General features: G+C 45.3%; 1 protein-coding gene across 4 annotated transcripts in view; it reads right to left on the reverse strand.

Annotated features, from left to right (window-relative positions):
• LOC105698252 (RNA-binding protein Musashi homolog Rbp6) overlaps window positions 1-25028 on the reverse strand; it is a 710904-nt gene that overhangs the window by 303208 nt on the left and 382668 nt on the right. For all 4 annotated transcript variants that reach the window (XM_012422318.2, XM_012422317.2, XM_012422320.2 and 1 more), the window contains one exon: window positions 11614-11695. In XM_012422318.2, the coding sequence (XP_012277741.1) occupies window positions 11614-11648 (35 nt within the window). In that variant the 5' untranslated portion in view covers window positions 11649-11695. The remainder of the gene's footprint in view (window positions 1-11613; window positions 11696-25028) is intronic.

Here is a 25028-nt window from a genome sequence, read left to right on the forward strand (position 1 = left end):
ATTACATGCATTTTAAACGAATACAAGATATATATCTACACGGAGTACTTACCCTCGTGTCATGCTTTCGTATTTAATTGCAACGAATTTAAATATATACGTGTACACAATACCCACATTAAACATCTAACATAGAATAGAATATTTTTAACATTCGGTGAACATATACTATACATATATTATTCGCTTCTGGCAGACTTAAACATTCCATGGATATAAAAATCTGTACATATCCATACGTATATTAGGCATTCTGTTCCGTGCGGGGAGGAGCTTGATAAAGTGGCTCACGTGGACCGAATCTAAGTAAATGGCGAACGGAAGTGGTCTAAAGGAACCTGTGCCAACATTCGGCAGCCAAGTTCCTCGATCTGAATGCAGATATTATCGAGCAATTAATGCGAAACGCGACACGATTTTTGACCGAGGTTCGCAGACATCCGGACCTCCCAGTTGCGTCCAGTTAATTGGAAAAGCCGCGCAGTTGGCCGAGGCCAAATCCGAGGTCCACGCCTGCCGCCCCGTGTCCGGTGCCCAACTACGAGATAGTTTGCAGCCATAGGGCCGAACGGGGACACGAAATGTATAGCAGTTGCCAGCTTGACACGGCGGACCCGCCGCGATACCAGGAGAAATAGGCTGACCAACGCCCACGAGTACTGCTCGCGTCATGCGTCTCCAGGCTCGGGGCATCCGGTCTCATAATTAAAACATTAAGCCAAAAGCCCGACCTTCGGTGATCTTCCTCGACTTCCGGCCCCTGAGATTCGTCCTAGGGCCCTTTAAAGGAGTTACCGCCCATGGCAAGCTTGCTAACACTTACGGGACCCACCTTTGCACCACCCATGCATCAGTGATGACGGTTTCGGGCACTCCATGAACCAAATGCCACAAACGCTGCATGCAGAAGCAATGCGAGTCCCTCGCCTTCCAGTTAAAGGGCCTAAGATATTAAATACTACTCGACAAAAGAAGTAAACACCCATTTTATCGAGGAATACCTGGATTAGGGTTGAGGATTTTTCATTGACACCGAAGACTAGTACTGTAAGATGTATCCTACTCCAAGTCATTGTTCCTAAATCTCCCTAGCGTGGGTCGTTAGAGAAAAACCAATGCCCTAGATTCATTTGTTTTTATATTCCTTTCATTTTAATTGACGTGAAAATTGATGATATTCCTGACGTGGAGACGTTGCCTAATTGGTTTGAATGCGCCCTGTCGTTTGGTACCCAAATCGATACCTTGCGGGTGGTGAGGAATTTAGCGAATAAATTCCAGTCCTTTTTTCGGAAGAGACTGGTGAACAAGGACTTATCGCGCAGGGAGAACATCTGATCTCCGTCCGTCCCGATTTATCCTCTCTTACGCCGTGAGAGACGAGAAGGTCCGCACTTGGCTCCATTAAACTCAGCCGAGTCCGGTCTCAGTGATTTACTTAATGATCAGCCGAGCGCATTCATGCTCGCGCCGCGCGCCAAACCGTGAAATAAACGCTCGCGAGGCGAATTTCGCCCTTAACGGCTTGTTTTATCAGGTGCCTCGGTACATTGCAGTCCGAGGGATTTTTGTAGACAACCATTTTACGTCGCGGAGCACCGCGATTCACCGACTCGAGGTGCTTTAAGACGTCTCGCTCCTTTGGCTTCGGATGTCCCCCCATGCGACGATTCGTCGTATTAATACCGCATCTCTATTTCCGGAATCACTCGGCTCCCGATCGTCCCCTAAAGCTCCGTTTTCGATTGGCAATTGATACGTAGTAATTGCTACCAGGGGCTAATCACTGGAACTTAGTAATTATGATCGGCGACCAGTTGCTCCGTCATAATGGTTCTGGTTATCCCTATGACGCGTATGAGTAGCCTTTAAGCGGATTAAGTATAGTAACAATGTAAGAGAACACTTTTCAGATCCCTTCTTGTCTGAAAATAATCCTCCTTTACTAATGAAATTTTCGCTCAGAGAGGAATAGCATTGCCGATAAAGTTCTGCCTTTTCGGCAGGAATAATTGCACTAATAGCAAAAATGTTTATAACTGCACCATATGTAGACTCCCCTCCGTCATTCATGTTCCAAATGAGGATTCCATACACTAAATCAGACCGCATACCGAAGACGCATACAGCAAACGACAGCATTTACATCTTCCACGTCAAACACTTAATGGAACCAATGCCTTCCCTCCGTGCGTGGATATACACAAATCCGTAGGTGAATTGAATACTTGTTGAAGCATTTGCTGCACGCTTCCTGTATGCGTCTTTGGTGTGCGGTCTGACAGAAGGTTAACCCCTTGCCTTACGATTTAAATGCCAATAGCGCGTGCCACAAACAACAAAAGTGTTGGGCATACATCGGGCCACTACACGGTTTGGCTGACCGTTCAAAGTCTCACACGTCTTTCATACGTTTTATTTACGTTTGGCCCGATTGATAGATCACGTCTCTCACGCGATATTGTAAGTCAAGGGGTTAAAAAAGTTATTCTCAATCTCAGGGTTCTAGTAATACCAGAGACTCGGGACCCAGACCGTGATCAATTCCCCATTTCATGGAAGCGTTGGTGATCTCGCGAGGGTGCACCCGGCAATTTTTGCACGCGCTCGTCCCGTCGATTCCGATTTTCCGTTCGCGGTGCGAAGGTGGCTGGACGGACACCGCACTGCGGCCACGGGAGCGGGCGGATTTAATGGGAGTCAGCGTGAGGAACCCCGCTGGGCGCCGCGGGAACTAACGCGGGCATCGCGTGTTCCATGGACAGAAACGCAGCGGTTCCGTCCTACTCCCCTCGGCGGCACGGAATCCACCTTCGGTAAAGATGCCTAGGTCCTAGGACGATTCGAAGGGCCCAGCCTGGGACGATTCCGCCCACCCGACACGCGAGCCTCAGGGAGCCGTCTTCGATGCGACACCCTGGCGGGAAATCGACGGGACGATATCCTCGCGCCCTGCTTGCCCGCCGATAAGATCTCCCGTCACGGGGGCGGACGAGCCCGACACCACTCATGCTTCTCGGACACCCTGATAAATTACTCCGGCCGCCCGTCCTGACTTCCACCCCCGGCCGGAAGCGCCAGGGAGGGGTGGTTTCACGGGACGGACTCCTGGCCGTCACCCTCTCGATGCGCTTCGGGTATTAATATGGAAATTACGTGCCTGTAGACACCCTGCTGACGATTCACCTTCCACGTGTACAGGGTGGGGCGTATGAAAGGTCCGGAATGAACTTGGTTGCTACGAAGGCGTGTTTATACCGCCAATCTAACGAGAGATCATCCGGATGGGGTGAAGAAGAAATGCCCGGTCACAAATTCGACAGCCCGTCACGATACATGGTTGTATCCACGTGGGTAGCAACGTTAACCGTAATTTGCGCTTCAAGGAGTGGACGTGCTTTCGCAGCAACTAAATCTCGCTGGTTTTGACCCTTTACCCCTTTCGCTACTATGATCGACCGCGCCTGAAAGCCCTTCGTGAACGAAACTTCGCGCCAAAAGTGTACTCATTGCAGCTGTAACCGACTCACCTCTGGGTATTGTTTCGTGTGTGCCAGTTATAGCCGACGTTCGTCTCTGGAGATCATTTCCTGGGTGCCAGCTGTAACCGGCGTTAGGAGCGAAAGGGTTAAAGGGGGTGCGAAGGAGGCGTCCGAGGGGTCAATCGTTCATGAAACTTTATTTCGAACTTGGTGCACCAAATCGTTGGGAATTGTAACACGGGAATGTAAGGGCCCCAAGGAAGGTTCAGGCACGCGTAAGAACCATTTTTGATTACAAAACGAGCTTGAATAAATTTCTGATTGTATGATTTTGTTATTTTGTCCTATTCAACGAGAGGGTGGCTTGGCATCGATATATTGAAAAAATGGAACGATCTCGAGGAGGAAGAATGCCCACGCGAAATGGGGGACCGAGTCGCGTTGGGATCACGTAGACTGACGAGCCAGCAGAACTAACGGGGTCACGTGGATTGGGGGGAGATTCCATTTTGGCACAGATAGACGGAGGTGTTTACGTGTTCTTGTACCGTATAACTTTCTTTCCTGTCGGCGGATTCGCTCTTGCCAAGTCCTGGGTTAAATCGACCGGCTCGAACAATTCACCGGCTATGTGACAGACTGTATGGCAAAATCGCCCTAATTCAACCGAAATTACCGGATCTGGTGCTCTATCGAAAGCGTCCCAAAATAGAGTTCCTTAATTATGGCTAGTCAAAAATATAGGGCGCACGTGTAAACGCAAGGACTAAATTTTAACCAGAAACGATCGTTTATTTCCAGGTATATTTCAAGTTACGCGAGCCAATTCAACGTGGCCGATTTTTTTCGGGTTGTCTCGGAGGTGCCATCAGGGGGAGTTTAATCAAATTCCGTTCTCTTCGCGAGGTCGACGCAAGAGTAGCAAGATGGCTGCCTTAACGATCACGCTACTCGCCGGTATCGTCAAGACGTCCGACGACCTAAGGGAGGGGATGCTTGTCGGCGCTCTGAAACGGCCCGATAAAGAATGACGACCGTAAGGGTGGAAGTCGCGCGGTGCTTATCGGCCAATAAATTCCACTTCCGCCGCCCGCTGCGCCAGACTCGCGTCCGCCCGGTCCGGGCGGAAAAAGCCCCTCCCACGTGCGGCCAAAGCCCGTGTAATTATCGCCAACAAGTTCCAACTAAATTTTCCGCTAACGACGATTTACGATCGAATTAACAGATTGCCCGCCGGGAAAGAGAGGTCAGGGACTCGGAGTCTCAGGTACGCCGGGTTCCGGCGTCGTCTTAACTTTCCACCCCTTTTCCCACCCACCGAGTTTCCGCCCGTAATGCCGCTCACCGAAGGACCAGGGAGGCCTGGAAGTCCCCAACTTCCGAGTGGGCTTGTTCCTCTCACCTGGAGGAGTTCCCCACGATCTTCGGGAGGAAATGGCCCGGCTCCCTTATCGGCGCAGTTTTCGTGAAAAATCACTCGGGGACCTCGTTTGCACAATTTGCGGAGGGTAATGGTGATCGAAATCTTCCCCTTAGTTGCCTGGGCAAGGGGCTTATCAGGTGAGAGTGAAACCGAGGACAGCGAATTATGCATAGGTATCACGTACCCTATCGGTTTCTATTTTTTATCATCACGTCCGGTGTCTCTTATAGATCCTGATCATGCCTTAACATATTTCGTGGTTGGTCGAATTCACCACGGATGATTCCGAAATACATCCGTCATTTATCACTTTTCAAGGAACCTCGTTCTTGATGAAAATCTGGCAAAGAAGTTTTATCAGAAACCAGTCGGAAATGTCAAATTTTTTATTCTGCGTAATTATTCGATTACAGATTATAAGAGTGAGGTTCGTTCATAGGGAAAAAATCGGAAATCAAATTTACCATTCTGCAATAAGAAAAGAATGTTCGAAAGGTATGCTACTCTTGGGTCTATTGCCCTGTTTTTGATTGTAGAAGTGAAACAATAACGTCGTCCTATATAATGTTGGAGTAATGAGGTTCGAATCGGTCATATTAAGGATCCGCTTTTAGGAGAAAACGTGGATGAATGAAGGTGGCCGAGTTTCTCGCCTCTCCCACCCAATCACGCCGTGGGCGGCGTATTTGTCTTTATAAGTTCGGAATACGGCAAACGAGACGTCGACGGCCCGACCGGAAATTGCCGGAAACGAGGCTTTGGATTACCGGAACGAGGATTTACGATTCTGCGTCGTCGAGAGTCCCGGGTTCCGAAGACGAGACCCTCCTGGGGAAGTTATACTTATCCCTCGACGTACCTTAACTTTGCAAGTTACCGGGGAGGAGGTAATAATCATCACATCATAGCGAGAGAAATGATTGCACCGCCAGTGGTCAGCAGGTTGAAACCCGGAAGATAACCTCAAATTACATTAATTCTCGCAGTAACCATTAATAAATCATTTCCCTTCACAACACTTTTTATTGAACAAGAAGTGTTACGAAACAAAAATTGGACATCCACCTTTAACTCACGTGAAATTTATCACTTTTACATTATTTACATCCTGTTGAAATTGACCAAAATTATCCTAATTTTTCGTAAGTATTATTACAGGTGATACTACGGTATTTAATTAGTATTGCAAAGACGTGAACATGAAGAAAAATCGGTCAGTATTCATTACGTGTAAATGCTCACGTGTAAAAGTATTGTTGTAATTATAACAATAATTTTTATCCGCGGGACTACAATTTTTGGTTCTTTTAATCATTGTCGCTGCAGCGATAATTTACTGCTGATCGTAATATCTAAATGTATTGTAATTCTATTTGCACCTTTTGGTATTACATTTACATCACTGGGAAGTTAATGTTATGCGTATATGTAAAACAGCTAACTGGTTAATTAAATTTCACATTCTACATTTTTAGCAGAGTAACCCTAACTACCGATCCTATATATACGTATATATACGATCTGTTATTGTTAGCTATCACAAATGTAGTACCAACGACGATTGAATTTTTTTCCGCAAAAGATGTTGCCGTACCCACTTCAGCATAATGACATCACGTATCGAAAGCTCGTTCTTCTCCTTCGTTGTTTATTTCATCCGCATCACGTGGGACGTTAATAACAAAGTAGGTCGAATTTTTCGCGGACGTATCGGTCTCGGAATTGAAAGCCGTCATTAGGGGTGTCCCAGGGTACGAGGGCTATCTGGCCCCACATTATCGGGTTTAAGGCGGTCTTCGGAAGCCTCCGTATCAGCTCGGTTGCACCACTTTGACCCGGCACACACGCCGCCCATAGATCAAGCGGAGCCCTTAGATCTCGACCCCTGCTAGGGGCTAACCATTAATTTACAACCCGCGGAGTAACCCCGGTTACCCACCCCCACCCCAGACCTGGGCCTGCTCCGACTCCACCCTTTGTGGCAGATATGAGCTACAACCCACCCCCGAGGGTCCCGACGAGACTCCTACGCCCCCGCGGCCCTCCCACTCGCGTAGATCACTCTCCGGACCACTCACGCCCCGCGAACCCACCCCGACAGGCTCCCCCCGGATTTCGAAGCACCCTCGAGATATCCCTCTCGGCCTATTTTCCCGAAAATGCTGAAATTCTCCCAATCGTGGGGTCGCCCACCATCCTGCAGTGAAAACTATTCCGGGAATGTTACCAACCCCCGGGACCCTAAAGTACCCCAGGAAGGGTAAGCTTCTCGATGACGCGAAGCCATTTTTCAGATGTGGCGTAAATGGTATTGTTAATGCATTTCTCGGATATTTAGTTGTGGAAGTATACGAGAACCTCGGAGATGAACGAAGTTTAGGGGTGGGTGCGGAGAAAGGGGCGCTCGAAATAAGTTTTCGCTTAAGGAAATGAGAATTTTGGAAGTAATTCAGAATTATTTAACTGGTCCTCGGTGCCGCGAAACTTATCTCTATGGTGAGGGTGGTGGGAACGGTTGTCTAAACCCTCGTAGGGTGGGTGGATGGGTGGGCGTCGCGACGCTCGCGCCCATTCGCTCGGCCAGCTTTATTTCCGCTTAATAAGGGGGTGTGAATAGGCCCGGCTGTTGCTTCCGCTTGATAACTCAGCGGAAGTAAAGTTGTTCCACTCGTTCCGTTTCGTTCCGTTGTCCAGCGTTTTGCCGGCGTTGAAAGGGATGAATAATTAGGGAGGGTGACGTCGGGGGACAGGGTGGAGGAAGGAAAGTTTCTGGTCAATTAATTAGACAGGGAGGGGGCGAGAGTAGCCGAGGAATTATTCGCCCTATCGTTCCAGCGGCGAGCAATCGATTACCGATTTCGCGGCCAACCCCTATCCGACTTGGGGTAGTTGAGATCTTATCCGAGAAACCAGGGAGGTCCGAGGGATGGAGTTCCAGGTACTAGTTTCCTTACCTTGGAGCGGCGTACGTAAAATCGACTTAATAGGAAAAAACGTTCAAAGACGGTCTTTAAACGCTAAACGTCGACTCGAAGGCCAAAATAATCAGTTTTGCAGGGGCAACCTCAGCGCAACTGGACATTACGTCTTTACGCGGCATTAACCACCCTCCGGCGTCCGTTAACCAGGATTCGTTATCATGCGAATTAAGCTAATTTCCGCGCGCGTTGTTTTAAATTGAAACGCATAATTAATGAGTACTTTTTGAATCGCAACCGCATGCCTTCGGGGGTGGCAGAAATTCGTACGATAATCTCCCCTGACAGGGGGTAGGTATCTACCGAATTTAATGCAGCTGTTTTTTATGGTGTAACGTTCAGTGCTGTACGGACACGCCGCAAGCTCTCGGGGAGTTTCCCCTCTGGAAAAAAAATTCCCCCTTGGCTTGACGACGTCCTCTCATTTCCTCTACTTAAAAACCGGTGATTAGTCCGATGTTGGCATTTACCCCGCAGTCCTGTGGGCACGGTGGGCGGCCGGGGGTTGCGGATGGCACTTTAATCCTTCGAACGGCCAACCCCTAAATCGCGCCACTTGTTCGTCCAAATAATCGTCCTTGCGATTAATCTCTCTCCCTCGCCTCGTTCGTCGGCATCCGCCACCATCCACTACCATCCGCCGTCCACCAGGACGAACCGCCATCCACCACCACAGGATTCGCCGATCCTCCGCTAACCGAAGTAATCTTTTTCACCCCCGCGCGTCCACTCCACCCCATCGATTCGCCGATTCCACCCCCAGGTACACCATTATAAAGTCCCCCCCATTTTCCGATTGACCCGACGGTTTCTTCTCCCCCGTAAGGGAAATGAACTCTCAATTAGTTTTATAATTACCTAAAGTTTGATTAAGCGCAGGTGAAATGATTCTCAGATATATGACAGATTTGCGAGAGCTGGGGCTTTGAGGACATTTTAATCCTTGCACTTTATAGAGCAGAAGGATGATCATAGACAGGAGTATGAGATCAGCGGTGAAAGTGAAGACGCATTCATTTCTCTGGTAGATGTTGTATGTTAAATGCAAATTAGGTTGTTCAATCAGAAATTGCGTATTTTAATCGTTAAAGAATATGACGGAATTCAAGACCCCGTGGTAAATAATCTGATAGTGCCTAGGTATTCATTCAACTTCGCGGCTCCTTGGAAATCGCTTCGTCGAGCCCTGGATCTCGGAAAATTGAGTTCTGCAACGAGGACAGCCCTTTCTCAATTACAGAAGCCGTTTAATCGGGCGTCGGTCTTGCAGGAAGTTCGGTGAAAGGATCACTATGCACTGTTAATTTCGTACCGCGTAACCGGGGGCCGTTTAGTTTCCGGCACTTTTGTGCCGTCGCAATTAAGAGCCATTTAATTGCCCGTTACGTTTGGAGTGCGTAATCAAGAAGCATTTAATTGCCCGGCACTCTTACACCGTGTAATTAGGAGTTCCTTAATTACCCGGCACTTTTGTACGGTGTAATTAGGAATTATTTAGTCCCCCCGGTACGGCGTGTATAATTCCCCATTACTTGATTACGCGGAGGAGGTCGTGCCGTTTGATTCACGGTTGAAATCGACACGGAACCTTTTACGGCGCTTCGCGGCGACGACAGTCGGGCCCGCCCTCTCCGGTCCCAGAGTCTGCATTGCGCCGTAATTGTACGAAACGGCGCTCATTCCGAACTCGATTAAAGCTCAGTAGGGAGACCGGGCTCGCTTCGACGAAGACTTATGCCCGCGGTGTTGCGTTTAACCCGAGATCGTACGGGCCGCTCGTACGGGGAATTCGTGACCGTAACTCAAAGTCAGCTGTGCCGCGTTAAACGGAAACGTACTACTTACAACATGGCGCATCCACCGGCCTCCGGAACAGATGCGCCTGCGCCAAGGGTTGTTCGCCAAAATTTATTCTTCGCCCAAGTATCCATTTAGGGGCCGTTCATAAATTACAAGCGGTGATTTTCTTCACGACACTCCCCTCTCCCCGTTTTACATTAAACAGGGTGAGGCCCGTTTCCTGGGTGAACCAACCCAGAAGACAGCTGATACGCGATAACCTGATTACTTGCAACATTATGATTTCGTAGACGTTTCCCCCTTTTGGGTATAACTTTCCGTAGACGTGGCCCGAGAATGTGGGAGTACAAGTTTGTTGACGAATTCTTTAATGTTTCTGATAGGCTGGTATTTAGGTTAGGTTAGGTTAGGTTAGGTTAGGTTAGGTTAGGTTGTGGCATCGATGATGGGGAACTCTGGCACTTTCCAGCTCCTAGATTGCGGTATCCTTTCTAGACACTTCGGCTTATTTTCAGTATCTTTGTAGTAGCGGTGATCGCATTGTAGTTGTTCGTTTTTGTTTTATCGTCAACGTCCACGGGCTTCTCTGGCGATCGCCAAGCCAAGCACTGATAGCGCCCAACGTTGATTATTTTCGGTGATCGAGGAAGAGCCAATGCTTCCAACGGTCACGGTAGCATAGGGTGTGCAAATTTGTAGGTTATAAGGAGGATGGATACCTCGAAAGTAGAGCTTTATTTCATAAGGGTTTGTATATTTCATTTGTGTGGCACGTTATTGGACCTACCTTCTTATCCTCGTTAACCGATTTGAGAGCTTTAAGGTGAAGTGAAACACGTCGAGGAACTTGATCGACGTCGATAAAGATTTTTCTAAGTGCCTACGTTGCCGACGTTCTTTTGTATATTGACAGCTGTGCCGAATTATATTGGGTATTGTACCAAATGACATACTCCACCTGTCGTTTTCCTACAATAATTATAAAGAAATCGAAGTAAAACTCCAGAAATCCTCTGGATTCATGCTTTCTGGGGCCCTAATTGACTGCAGAGGGACCCCCTGCGCCATCTGTGATTTCCAGGTCAATTAAATTTTCACTCCGAGACCTCGTATTACCATCGTTTTTGCATAGAAGCGCATACAACTCTTTTTTTGCCTTTATCCCGTTCAAATGCGAGTTTATCGACTACCAGAGTGTTCTAAATTGTCGTAAAATTGTCCTGACCCTTTCGATTCTCATATCAGAGCCTTCGATAATTGTACATTGATCGAAATATGAGAGCTCGACGCCATGTTGGTTCTCGTCTGGGCCGAGTTAAAAAATTTTGTTAAAAAATCCAAATTTTTAATGAGTCAGGACAATTCTTAGATGATCAGGAATTATGTGTCAAAGTTTCGGACAGTTTGGTCTAATACCCTTAAAAAAAAGTATTGTATTCGAATCGACTGATTTGAAGGGTGTTTCACTTCACCTTAACCCGCGCTTTCATCGGATTACTTTAATCGGCGGATCAACGGAAGAACGGCGTCGCTGAGCGATTAGAGCGCAAATTTCAGGTGCTAGGAAGAGAGCTAAACGCGCTGCAGTTAATTTAGCTCGGTCTAAATTAGCGAAATGCGGAGACGCGCGACGCGAATCGTGCTCGCCAATGGCGTCGGTTTGACCCCGAACGTCGACTTATGGAAATGTGGAGCATCTAGATATGAAAATGCTAAATCGAAGACGGAACTTTATCTCGATCACGGATTACGTAAGGAAAAGTACACCGGGCACAATTTCGAGAAGATCTTAATTTATTAGAACCCCAACTCTAGGTCTGGTTAAATTTTATGCCAGTATTGAAATGGTAAAACTCCGTATCCAATGGTCGATGGGTTGAGCACCATACGCGTCGAGGTACCTACTTGCGCATACGTGAATGGCACTTACCTTGATCGTCGCGTGGTAGGATCTTTCATGACCATGACCTCTGTGATTTCCCCGTATTTGGTGAAGTACTCTCTAAGGCTCTCTGAAAGCAGAAAAAGAACCATTTGAGGACCACAGGTTAAACCAATTAGTGAAGCACAGATGATTGTCAACGCTTTTCTATAGTTCTTGGGTTCAAGCACAATACAGCCTCGGAACCGAAGATTGCGAATTATTGCAACACGGTCATGTGAGGAGGGAATTAAAAATCCCCCTAATTGATTATGAATAATTAGAGAATAATCAATTTAAGTATCTCGTTGAAGAAGTAATTTCCCGAAATGGCGTTCCTCTGCATTGTTTAATCCCACACGACCCTCCACCCTATTGGGAAGATTTTTCCGTCGATTTAGAGAGTTTTCCGGAAGTTCTCGCGGGGGAACGATGGGTTGCCTCCGTCGCTGTTACCGTCCCGATTTCCGAAACTAATGGCCGCCAAGGAAAGAGTCAAGCGAGGAAGATCGAAGGAATTTCCAGGGGATCGCAAGGAACGGCCGCCGTTACCGACAAACAAATTAACCGATCTGCTCTCGCCGACTTTATCGACGCGCCGTAACTCTCTCGGGAAAGCGGGACCGTAAAGTAGGGAATCGTTGAGCGGCAAGAGATTTACGGCGAAATCAAACTCCGAAGTCGTTAGCGCTCTCGTCTATTAATTCGTTCGCCGCCAGAGGGCGCCGGGCGCCTTTAAGTGCGGATGGTCGTCAATCGCTCCGGGAAATCGGCGGAAATTCACCCCGGAGACGGCGATCGGCTCGATCCGATCGATCCATGATCACCCGCGGCTCGCAAAGAGAGCTCGAACCTTCTCTACTACGGAGCTGCACTCCAAGAACTGAATAAAAAATTATTACCTCCCGAGATTCAATCGAGAAGACCGAGGTTAGTTGTTACATCCCAAGCTTAGTAAAGTCTTACAAGTCCTCCGCTAAACTTGGAATCCTCGGCATTTCATTATCCATAAAGCAAATCCTTGGGTACATTTGGTATTTCTTTTCACTTTTACGTAAATCTGTTAAAATGCTCCCTAGTATTAAGGTGAAAGTACTATGCGTAACGGAAAACTAACTGTAACGTCATACTCCCTGTAACAATTATTTCTGATTTCACTTACTTGATACATTTTGAATGTACCTAGACAGTTTCATTTGTGTAGGCAATAAGACAGGTAGATGGTGTATATTTTTGAATCCTCCCACTTGGCAAGGATTTGATACTAATTAGAAAACGGTAATGCAGCAGGGAGTAACCGTTTTAAACACGTGGGATACTTTGGCCGCTAATGAGAATTATGCAATTTAGCAATTATGTCATTTGTATCTACTACATTCGGTATCGCATCACTATATTTGATCAGGAGATGAAATTAACATTTTACTTTCATTATTAAATTTTACCCTCGGTGATTAAATTCAATGGAAAAAATAAAAAACAGATTTGATTGGCTTGGAATACGACCCAGCGTGAACTGGTGTAAGTGATGCGGAAGAAATTAAAGAGCTGTATAACGGAAAATAAAAACCTTCGATGTCGCGTTAACGGAAGATCGTGTTTGAATATCGAGCCTAATCGACCGAGCTAATTTACGGGCTACACTGTCAAATTCACCGTAAAATGCGCGAGGTTACTGACGTGGCAATATTTTCATGACTATTGAAGATGGCGACTTAATTTCTCATTTGCTTTCTAATAATAAAGAGAAATTGATACGCATACTCTGATTTTTAATCGGAATTAGATACTTTATAGTGATTTTGTCCCGCGCAGACGCATGAAATTAAAAAAGGAATTTTATGTACACACGTAAAAAAAAATCTCTCGAGATTTAAGTCTGCCCTCAGATTTCCTACTCTCGAGCTTTTCCTTACGCGGCACGCTACCAATTTACAGGCTGCACTGTAAAATTTACCGTAAAATTCTCAAGAATACTGACGCGGCAATATTTTCATGACTATTGAAGATGGCGACTTAATTTCTCATTTGCTTCCCGAGCGCAATAAAGAGAAATTGATACGCATACTCTGATTTTTAATCCTAGTTAGATACTTTATAGTGATTTTGTTCAGCGCAGACGCATGAAATTAAAAAAGGAATTTTATGTACACACGTAAAAAAAAAAATCTCTCGAGATTTAAGTCTGCCCTCAGATTTCCTACTCTCGAGCTTTTCCTTAAGCGGCACGCTACCAATTTAGCGACTCCCGCTAGCCCGTTAATTACTTCTTAATTTTAATGGCGCCACGAAGATGGACTTCTCTCTTCGAGCCGTTTCCTCTTTGGAGAAGTCCCCCTCCGTCTTTCATAGTTTCCCTAGTAACCAAGAAAAGGTGGGGGGAGAAAAAACGGTGAAAGAAGCCGAGAATCGCGATTCGCCTGGCACGGAGGGCGCCGGGGATATTTCCAGGAGATTTCAGCCAAAAGGAAGAGGATCGGGAGGGAAATATCTCTCGCGGACTAACGGAGAACTTCGCAAACACTCGCTAAACCTATTCCCGGATGTTCCTCGAGGATGAATTAAGATAAGTCCGAAGTTGGGAAGTTTTTAAAGTCGGACCGGGGTAGGGAATCCGGCACCATAAATGATTTCCCCGGAATCTACACGCTCGTCGCTTAACCCGTTTCCACCGCCGACTTTAGTTGGCATCTATGCGAAAGCTTTTGGATCCGAGTGCCGACTATTGTCCATATCCACATACCGAACCGTCGATCCTCCATACAGAGAAAGCACTGATTTGCGTATTTAATAAAATGAAAGTACTAACATATTTAGCAAAAATAGTTGACTTCCATTTATTATCAAAAGAGAAAACGGTTTGAATTATTTTTGCAATTCAAGAAAGAAAGAAGAACGTATTTGGCGAAGTTTAATTACACCTACGGTGTTTTTTGAGGAGTTGCGCTAATTTCAGAGGAACGGCGAATACATCTTGTGCAAAAAAGAAAGCGCAAGTGGATTAGTGAAATTTGTAAAAGGAAAGAAATTGAAGGCGACTTCGCGACGTTATACAAAGAGCTAACAAAAAGCAAAGGCGTTGCAGGACATTTATTAATATTCGTATTAATCTCTTTTCTCATTTTACCGTTTTGTCCAAAATTTCGAATATCTAGTTTCGTAGAAATTTTCACGTAAAAATGGTCTACCGCGAAATGTAATATACATTTGTTCGGTTTTTATTTCAAGTACCATTGTTTCCGACTTAATTACGTATTTTGTATTCTACTATTCTACTATTTGTACTTTTACACGACCGCTCTTTAGAAATTGGAGTAGTTGAAAAATCATCACGCGTTCGTTTCGAGTGCCGTAGTCTCTGGTTTAACCTTGCATTTGTAGTCGAAATATCGAACCCTTTCCGACCAGAAGTCGTTATCTCGGGTCGGAAACGCTAGGGACATGTTAGAACCGACCTTAAGTCAGGATCCCGCCGGCATTAGAGTCTCCGGACTGGAAGCAGGCAAAAGACAGGACTCTCAATCCGGGATCCTGCCGGAGTTTCCGCGGGATCCGCGGTTTCGGGCCCCGGGATCGGACGTCCTGGCGGAAATCCTGGATCGCCGGGGCAGGAGGAAGAGCTCGGTGGGGAGATTAGCCCTTTGTCCAGCGGTGACCCCCAACCCCCTGGCCCGGCCTCGGCCCCAGCCCAATCACCCCCGACGCCCCGGCCCTCCGTCGTCTGGCACTTTCCAAAGAAATTTTCAATTAAAGCAGCTGCCGCGCAGCGCCGGGCTCCTCTCAATTAACGAAACTTTCGCTCTGTTTAGCGCAAACAAAAGTAATTGCATTTTCGGCGGAAGCGATCCACCCCTGCCGCCCCGCCGACGCCCTGCGCGGATTAAACCTTCGGGGTATCAAGCTCGAGAAGAGGAGCGGCAGCACGCGAGCTTTTCGGCAATCGTCCCCCAACCCCCAACACTGGCGGCGACGCGCGCGCCCCCACTCGGCCAATTACCGAAACTTTCATAATTGCCGCCTCGACCCACCTCCGAGCTGGAAACTGAATTAAAACTTTACTTTTTCGCTGGTCTGGAAATCAAGCCCGCCGCCTGCGCGCGGTATCAGGCTCCAAGAATCGCGAGATTCGGGTCAACCCTGCCCTGATAGGACGCATCGCGTTCCTAACTTCGCGAATATGTTCCTCCTGGATACGGGGGGCGCAGCGGGTCAGGCAAATCTTTATTATGGACTTGAAAAACGGCCTGAAGATCGTTACGGCGATTTTAAGATCACCGTGGAAGATAGCGTGGGGCATTAGCGCTGATATTTGTGGCAGGCAGGGTATTAAGGGGGTTGCCAGGTTGTGAAACGCGGTTTAATCGGAGAACGGAATGGTGGAGGAAGTATTTGCTTACGGGGCTGCTTTATTTTCGTACTTCAAGGAGAATTTCAGATAAAAAGTGTTTTCATATGTTTCAAAATGGCGACTAATGGCTGCTGGAAGTTGTTCATTTCTTTTTTCGGGATTTAAATGATGCCAGGCGCACGGCGAGTTTGAGACAAAGGGTTCGAAGGATTTTAGAAACTGACGAAGATTATTTCAGAGCTGATGACATGAATTTTATAGGGACATTTTTATTCAAAAGATTGCAGCAAAGACACTAATGAAAAAATAATTACTATGGTCTTTCTCTTATTAGAATCTGAATTTTATTTTTATCGAGAGAAAACTGCGTCATGAGTTCTTAAATATTCTTTTCTAGTTTTTACAACCACCTTAACTCTTCTGGAATCACGAACGTGACGAAAAATCAGAAATTTTCAACGTCCGGAAGTTTTGCAACATTTTGCAACAATTAGAAACTTTTCATATTAAATTCTGTTTAAAACATCAGATAATACAACCCCTTCCGCAAATATTTCCTATACTTTTTTCGTCGTTTTTGAGCTCACTTTCATTTTGACAAAGTACTAATCCCCTTAAGGTATGACTGGGTGAAGGTATGAAAGGGTTGAGGTATTTTAAATGCAAGTCTATAACTTCGAGTTAATTAGACGCATTGCGAAAACGTATCGGCGAGGAAATTGCTATTATATTTTTGATGAGACATTTTACATAGATGAAATTAAAGTATTTGAAATTCGGGTACGTTTCAAGAAATTCTAACAGTACGTGCCGTATGGTATAGATTTTCGATAACATGCATTCACCAAGGCGGAGAGTATACCGATATATCAAATAATCGATTAGTAATCGGTATATGATGCATTGATTTTGCCTGGAAAATGAATTTTATGCTTGATAGTGAGATCTTGAATTAAACTGATTTGTTGCAAGAAGCCTGATGTCAAAAGGTGATAAGAAATGAATGCGTTTATTGCTTATGAAACGAGGGATTTACATACTTTTACATATTTCCCGAATCACGTGCTAATTTTCATATCTCGGTTAATTCAAGCCCCGGCCTCTCCTAATACAGCCGTCCCTTAATTATTATGCGGTACTTTGGGCGCGTAATAAGAGTGGTGGGTCCTGCATATAGATTACCAATTTATCCACATTTGCGAAAATCGCATCTAAAGCTCTTGAGAGTATTAACTCTGCCCTGGCGGTATTAAGGGGTACCTCGGAAGAGAAGTTGCCGTCGAACCTCGAGAGCGAGGTATAGCGGCATATCCTGGAGGTGGACGCGCATGGGAGATCATAGTTGAAGGGGTAGAGATGGGAACGGGAGAGAGAGAGAGAGGGCCAAGTAGAACTTACTCCTGGGAAGATGCAGAAAGCGAGACAGGAAGGACGATAATAAGCAGAGGCAATGCTCTCGAGGAGACGAGTGATTCCTTTTCATGGACCCTCTTGCTTCGAGGATGAGCCTCGAGGAGACTCGAGAAAGAAGATCGACGCCAGCAATTGGAATTGGGGTTGGAAAGGTGAGAGGGGGCGGCGAAGCCTAGATCAGGATGAAACCTCGTCAACAAATTCGTTCCTCTTCTAAAGCCACGTGCATGGAATCTACCGATACGTCAGGCCTTGAGTCACGGAAGTAATACAGTCGCTGTTGTCGCTTCTATTTTATTGCACTTTGCTACACTAGAAGGGCCGCGCTTCTCCGCAGTTAAATTACGAGCACTGGCTTGTTAAACTTTGCTCCGTGGCCAACAAAGCGCTTCCTCCGCGCGCTGTAAAATTACAAACACTGGCCTGTTAAACTTTGTCCGGTGTCCGGCGAAATGAGGCTGCCGTAACGTTCTACGGTATAGTGCAGGCGCAGCTGAATAAGAATGTTCAATGTTAGTTCCCGGGTTCAAATCATACCACTGGCAAAATATGGAGGAAATAACAGGTGACTTCTTTGGAATTCGAACGTATGATCGATACCATTGATGGAACCAGAACTAGGTGAATTGAAAGGGTAGCAAAATCAACATCGCAAGAAAATGCACTTTTTAAGAATCAGTCTGCCAATGTACCAACCAGGGCATGTGTTGATTCATAAACGTAATAAAATCAGCATCATAAAAAAAATATCTACACCGGAATATCGTTATTCATTTCTCAGTTGTATTTTTTTGGATTCTACTACTTCTAGACAAATTCTCTTAATTCTTCCTACGGTAAATTCACAAGTACCGATATGTGTGAGATAAATTGTGGGATTAATGGATTGAGCACGTGTTTATGTGATCGAAACATTTCCTGGAACGATTAACAAAATTTGCTGATAATAATGGAAAAGTAGAGATATCGCATTCCTGGGTCCAAATGGGAATTCAATGGTGGGTGGTCGTGTATCGGACCACTCCACTAGGTTCACCAAAAATTTCCCCGGGGTGAATTTCGTGCATGTTGCCTCGGAAAAGGAGTAAAAGAGAAAAGAAAGGACAGCTTTCTCCAGCAGCAGCGTTCTCGTAGCGGGCGACCCTGGCGCACCCTCGCGGGCCAGGGGTGCGAGGGCGAAGATGGCACCCGGCCAATGTGGCCTCGCTCCAAATATATCTTACACCCTATCTAATTATACGCTGTTTTATCCAGACCGGTCCGAGGAACTCGTAATGCTCGGTAGTTACTTGCCCGCTCGAGTGATTGCTCTCGCGGTTTATCTAAACCGCGTGAAAGACTCCGATCGGAACTTCGCGGGATCGACTCACTTTTTCGACAAAATATTGGCTCGAACAAGTTCCTATGTAATTTCCAACGTTTTCCCTAAGTAAATACGAAAAGTATACATACCTGTGATGGATTTCGTACAATTTCTTTTTATTACCCAATTTTTAAGTCTCGTTATAGGAGTACCAAGAACTACGAGGTCCTACTGTAAATGACCGTTGCTTATATACACACGTGAACATCCTTAAACCGCATTTTTAACGATTTAGAAAATAATGTAACTATTGAATATTTAAATGACGAACAAGTGCACCTAATAATTACAATTACTCTCTTTTCGACACAACTTCGAACGCCTGTGTCGCCCTCTGATCGCGACAGCAAGTAAATCGCATCTCGATCGAGAGATCTCGCGTGCAAGTTCTCCCTCTGGCGACGACGAGCTGTATTAATTATGATGGCGCGATTTTACACGTCGTCCGGAAATCCGAGAACAAGTCGAGTCGACTTCCTCGGCTCGCCGAAAGTGACATACGGTTCTGATTCGGTCGTGCGTTCAGAATGTATCGCTTTTTCTTCAAGAACAAAAGAATTATTCGCCCAGTTTTTCTCGTAAGGCTCATTTGAAGTTCGGCTTTCTTCCAAATGACCATTAAACACGCAACCTAAGCACGTATCACAGAATCTAGAGCAATGTATGAATGGAAAATTGATTTACGTGTATTTCTAAGAATCAAGAATATAACGTGTAAAATTTAAATAAAGTGAATGTAAATAATCATCGAATATGGATTTACTTCGTCTTTGTTTTCACGAATACTGAGTAAAACAAGAGAATGTATTTTATACATTTTCTTCACTTAAACAATTTAATTCTTTTATGTACCGAATAAGAATCAATTTACATTGTTTCTTTCATTGAAAATCAAATTGTTTAAGGAAACATCTCTTGTGAACATCAATCTCACCGGACTGTAATTCCATGTTCAGTAATGTCATAATTTTCAGGAAAATTACAATCCATTGTATTAAATATAACCTACCGGTAAATCCTAATTGAGGCTTGATGCGGTAAATATTATGAAAGTTCTTCTTTCAGGTTCTTAAGTTAAATTTAAAGGAATGTGGGGAAAATCTCAGAATAAGGATTTTATTTTCCATTATGGAGCTCCGTAGGAAGTAAAAGAGGAAATCAAAAACTGCAGAAAATGGAGAAGAAAAAGGAAAAGGAGTCAGTCGCCGTCCCACTTCTTTTCCGATTTTCTTTTTCGCCTATGAAAACGTTGTTAAATCAAGGGGACGAGCTCCATCGAGCCAGGCCGGAAGTCGATGCTTCTTTAATTTGTCTCGATGCGGATTAATGGAAGCAATTTCGTCGCGGGCCGCTTTTTAAAACGTCTTTCTCCTTGAATTTATGAGCGTTATTTCCTTAATTGTCCGCCCGTTCGAGTTATTATCCCGAGGGTGGCCTATCCTTCCTCTGGAGGCGATAGTACATTCCTATCGTAGTCGTTCGTCTCCATCCCGCTAGGGGCGCCACTTGGCGAGCGTTGGAGCCGCGTTAAGGGGCCGTCCATAAATCGTGTGAGATTTTTTATGACGTATTCACCCCACCAGAAAACCGATACTCCTCTTCCTATGTAAGATTTTACACATCAATTCTCCCTGGCCTTTAAATTTTACCTCGATATTTTCTGAAAAAAAGAAAAGAATCATAAAGTTCCACCCAATGACTCTACTTATTCAATTCCAAATATGAAAAAAATTTGCAAGAGGAGATTTTTACTACGTTCCATAACGCTAGGAAACAGATACTTTTCTTTCCATGTAAGATCTTACGCATCGATTCTCCGTTACCTTCGAATTTTATTTCGATACTGTCTGAAAAAATAAATTCATAATGTTTCATGCTAAGAGTTTACTTATTTAATCCCAAATATAACAATAAATTGTGGGAAGAGGTCTTTCATGAGGTCCTACAAAACTAAACGACGAATCTCCTCTGAATGAAAGATTGCACACGTCAATTCTCCCTTGCCTGAAATTTTCTTTCGAAAGAAATTCATATAGTTTGTGCCAACTTACTAACTTAATTCCAAATATGAAAACAATGCAGGATAACTTTTCGATATCTCCACCTAAGAATATTTAGGTTTATGGACTCCAAACCCCGTCAAACATTTTAAGAACGTTACCCAATAGGGCAAGAGGAATGTAATATTAAAATAGTATCGTTGTAAAGCTTTTCGTCATCCGAAGGAACATTTCGGAGGCATTTGTAAAAATGTCTGGATCCGTCTGCCGCTCTAGAATTCCTACGTGATTTATGGTCGGCTCCTAACGAAAGGCACGTTAACGTCCTGACGGACTATAAGCAACCCCAACTCGTCGCATAAATAACCCCCGAGGGTAATTATTTTATTAGCCGCGCGACACGCGACCCTCTCGTGTACGATTTCGCGATAACGCCGCTTTCCGCGATCGCGTTACACCGACCTATCTGGCATTGACTTAACGCGCGTCCACGCTCGGATTCGCCTTGTCAGTTGACGGGAACGCCGACCGAATGTCTTCCTCTGGGACGATCGCGTCTCAATTCACCGCCGTAATTGCGAGTTACGATCGATTCCGATCCTCAGAACTCGCTACCAATCGCTTTAAGGGGTTACACCACTTTGACCCACCGAAAAATTACGGTTCTTCAAGAATTTTTTTCTTAAGAATTAAAACGTTTTTATCTAAATTAAAGTATAGTAAGGTATTATACTACTATTAAACAAAAAACTGCTGTTTTTGTATTTATTTTATTTACAAAAATGGCGGCAAATGAAATACGTAGCCGTTTTCAAAAATATGCATTTCTCACAAAATGGCATCGATTTGAAAGGAAAGATACGTATTTTGCCCTAAATTTCGTTAATTAATGTTGCATAAAAAAATGCAAATATCAATACATTGAAAAAACCATACGTATTTCGCTAGATAAACATATCACGAATAAAATAAAAAAAGAATCAAGACGATCGACACGAAATGACAGATGTGATATCGTTTCTTTATATTTGTGGGAGAAGATGCATTCATTTTTTTGGTCGGCTTTCGCAGGCATTTGTATTCTTTACGGAACAAAATTCAGGGGGAAGAAGAACGAAAAATGTACACTTTTATAATGAGCGGTTATAGAAAATACATTGCTTCGTCTCGATGAAATGTGTGGAGGTGGTTCCATCTTAACGCAGTCCTTGCTGGCATTGATGTCACCGACTAGCACTAACAATAAGGATCCTTCCAACTCAAGCACGGTTCCAGATTACGCGCGAAGCACATTCGCGATTACTTAAAATGTAAATCTATTTCCAGGGAAATTTGAATCTCCAATCTAAGTTCCTTCTTCTTCCCCGGGAACTTCCTTCTCGGGTTCATTTCCCGGATACAAGCCAAGCGCCCACAACGCATTGAAGCACACAACGAAAATTACTAAACGACCTTAGACTTGAATAAAGCTCATTGTACTTATGTATTCCACAAGCAAGATCGTACTTCGATTCCGAAGAAAAATAATGTAGCGGTCATCTTCCTACAAGTTCAGTTCATTAGAAAAACTCTGCAGGACGCATAACCTTTCCCCGTTTATGCACCGGAGTAATCATATCTTGGGTTTTGAGAGCATCACTGATAAGAGCCAAGAATTCATCCAGGTCACGTTGGATTCCAGATTCCTGGCAGGAAAAATTCCCGATTACTCGAGAAGTAATCCATTCCCGTGAAAATCGGCATCCCCGGTGCAAGCTCCTTCTCCCCGCAGGATCTTCCCTCTCGGGTTGTTTCCCTCGAAAGAGAAACCGAGGCCGCGAACATATTGAGGCGCACGGCGAGAGACCCTGGACGACTTCGAGTTTCATTCAAACGAGATCCGCCCAGAGGACTCGGCTAGGGGGAGGGAAGTCCACGACGGGCGTTGGTCCGCTGGAGTGTTTTTCTATTCAAGAAGGACTCGCATAAAGTTCTATATACCGGGTCTATCCCATCGTACCCTATCCCGAGGCCGTTCCCGATTCCCCGGGAGAAAGAGGGAACTCTTCCATCCCGGGAAGGCCGTTCATTGAAACGAATGGCCGGGCCGCTTCGCCCCCCGGTATCCCAAACCCGGCTCCCTTCTTTCTCGCGGATCCGCCAGGATTACTTATCCTCCGCCAAAGGACTCAACCTAAAGTATCATTTGAATAAACGCGAAGTTATTGCCGCGTGCCGCGACTCACCCGGGATATTAATGGTCTCCGCCGCGAGGAAGGAGGGAATTTCCTCCTGGAGAGAAGTCCCTCCCGCGAAGACGGCTCCTTCCCAGCCCGCTCTAGATCGCCGAGCAAATGAGAAGGGATCTCTCGAGAAAGTGTCTCGCGGAAAGTCCAAGACGGGACGGCGGTCAGGACGATCCAGGGCACCCCTTTGGCTCGAATTTCGCACGACGTGCTTAGTGTTTTCGTTTGACGATAAGACCGAATGAATGGGACATTAATCGCCAAATAGCCCGGATTCTTGGCATCTATCAGGCGGGATTTTTATTCTATTGTCTGACCGAGGCTGAGTAATTCGAGTTTGGAGGAAGTGTTCCGGATGGACCCAAGTCTCGGCGTGGACCAATGAGGAACGACGTCCAGCGTCGCGCTGTTCGCTCGGGACTTGCTTTGCTCTCGCTCGCGTGCCGCGCTATTTCCGAACGGCGCAGCATCCCAAAAGGAATCGAACGAAAATTCGAGCTGGCTTTTACACCAGGCGGTTAACCGTGAGGTACAAACTTAGGACGTCGTCGTACCGACCGAGCGCGCACTCTACGTACTCTCTTTGCCCTTACCTCTGGTACTTAAACGTTCGGGCCTGGGGATTGGAGGAAAATATATCCGACGGTCCAGGAAAAGTTTGGGGAAACGCTCTCGAAAGAGAATTACTTTCTCTCCCTCCCAGACGTCATAAACGTGTTAACAACGGCAGAAGGCTTTCATTTCGTTTATCGAGTGGGTATCTCCTTCATTTGCGTTTGCATTTGACCATTTGCGTTGATAACATTCGAAAGAGAATCTGAATCGGATCGGATACATTTCTTATAAAATGCTGTTAAATGGTATACATTTATGTATTTATAGACGTCTCTACGTATGAACTTCATGTAAATTGATATATTCACCCGTGGTCGTACCGAATATAAATGGTAAGATTCCTCAAGAAGCAGGGGAGGAACGGAGTGTTTTTCACCGGAATGTTAACCGTCAAGTGCAAATTTAGAGACGTCGTCACTCCGTCCGAGCGCGATTTACTCGTTTTGCTCTTATCTCTGATACTTAAACGTTCAGAGGTGTAGATTGGGAGAAAATGTATCCTACAGCCCGGGAGAAGTTTGTGGGAATACATTTGGAAGCGAATTATTCTCTCCCTCTCTGCTATTAAAAGCTTATTATAAACGGGAAAATCGAAAAGCTTCGAATTTGTTCGTAGGATGGGTACCTGTCTCCTCCACTCGTATTTTTACCGGACCCCCTGTACCGATAATGCTCGAGAAGGAACCAGAACCACCGAATTTGATAACCTTCCTCATAAAATGCTAATAAATAGTACATATGTTTATGCAGTTATAGAAATCTCTAGGTATTCAGATGAGGTAAATTTATCCGCTTGCACGTAATCGTACCGAGTAAAAAAGGAAAGATTCCCCTGGGGAGCAAGGAGGAAACGAGATGGATTTTTCACCGGGTGGTTAACCGCGAGGTACAAACTTAGAACGTCGCCGCACTGGTCGAGCGCAATTGACATGCTCTCTTTGCCCTTGCCTCGGGGACTTAAACGATCCGCGGTGGTAAAACCGAGAAAATATATCCTCCAGTGCGAGAAATTTGTACAAGTACTCTGGGAAAGGGGTTACTTAGCTCTCCCACCTTGGGATAGGACATGGTCGACTTTCACCTCTACCTTCACAATGCACATTACCATTTATCGCTTAAACAGAGTACGCGTCTCTACCTTCTCTAAGAAGCAGTGACCAGATTTTCAAGTAAACGAGGCCGATCGGGCACCTGAGCACGTGTGATTGGTTTCTAGAAATGATCCTCGGATGTTCAATTTAATGTAACATTTATTTTTTCAATTTTTTTGACATTCTCCGATAGACCGCGAGAAATGAATCGCATCATTGATGGCAGATCGTTCTCTGCTACGTTAAATATCACTCGCCCACATTTACAAGTTTTTTTATAAGAAGTTATTAAATATTATGTAAGTAAGTAAGTTCTTAATTGACAAAAAAAGATATTAAACGAATACCCGAAACCGTGTACTTTATAAT

This window comes from Orussus abietinus, unplaced genomic scaffold, assembly GCF_000612105.2.
Source record: "Orussus abietinus isolate OABI.00-Male unplaced genomic scaffold, Oabi_2.0 scaffold14, whole genome shotgun sequence".
NCBI classification, from domain to species: Eukaryota; Metazoa; Arthropoda; class Insecta; order Hymenoptera; family Orussidae; genus Orussus; species Orussus abietinus.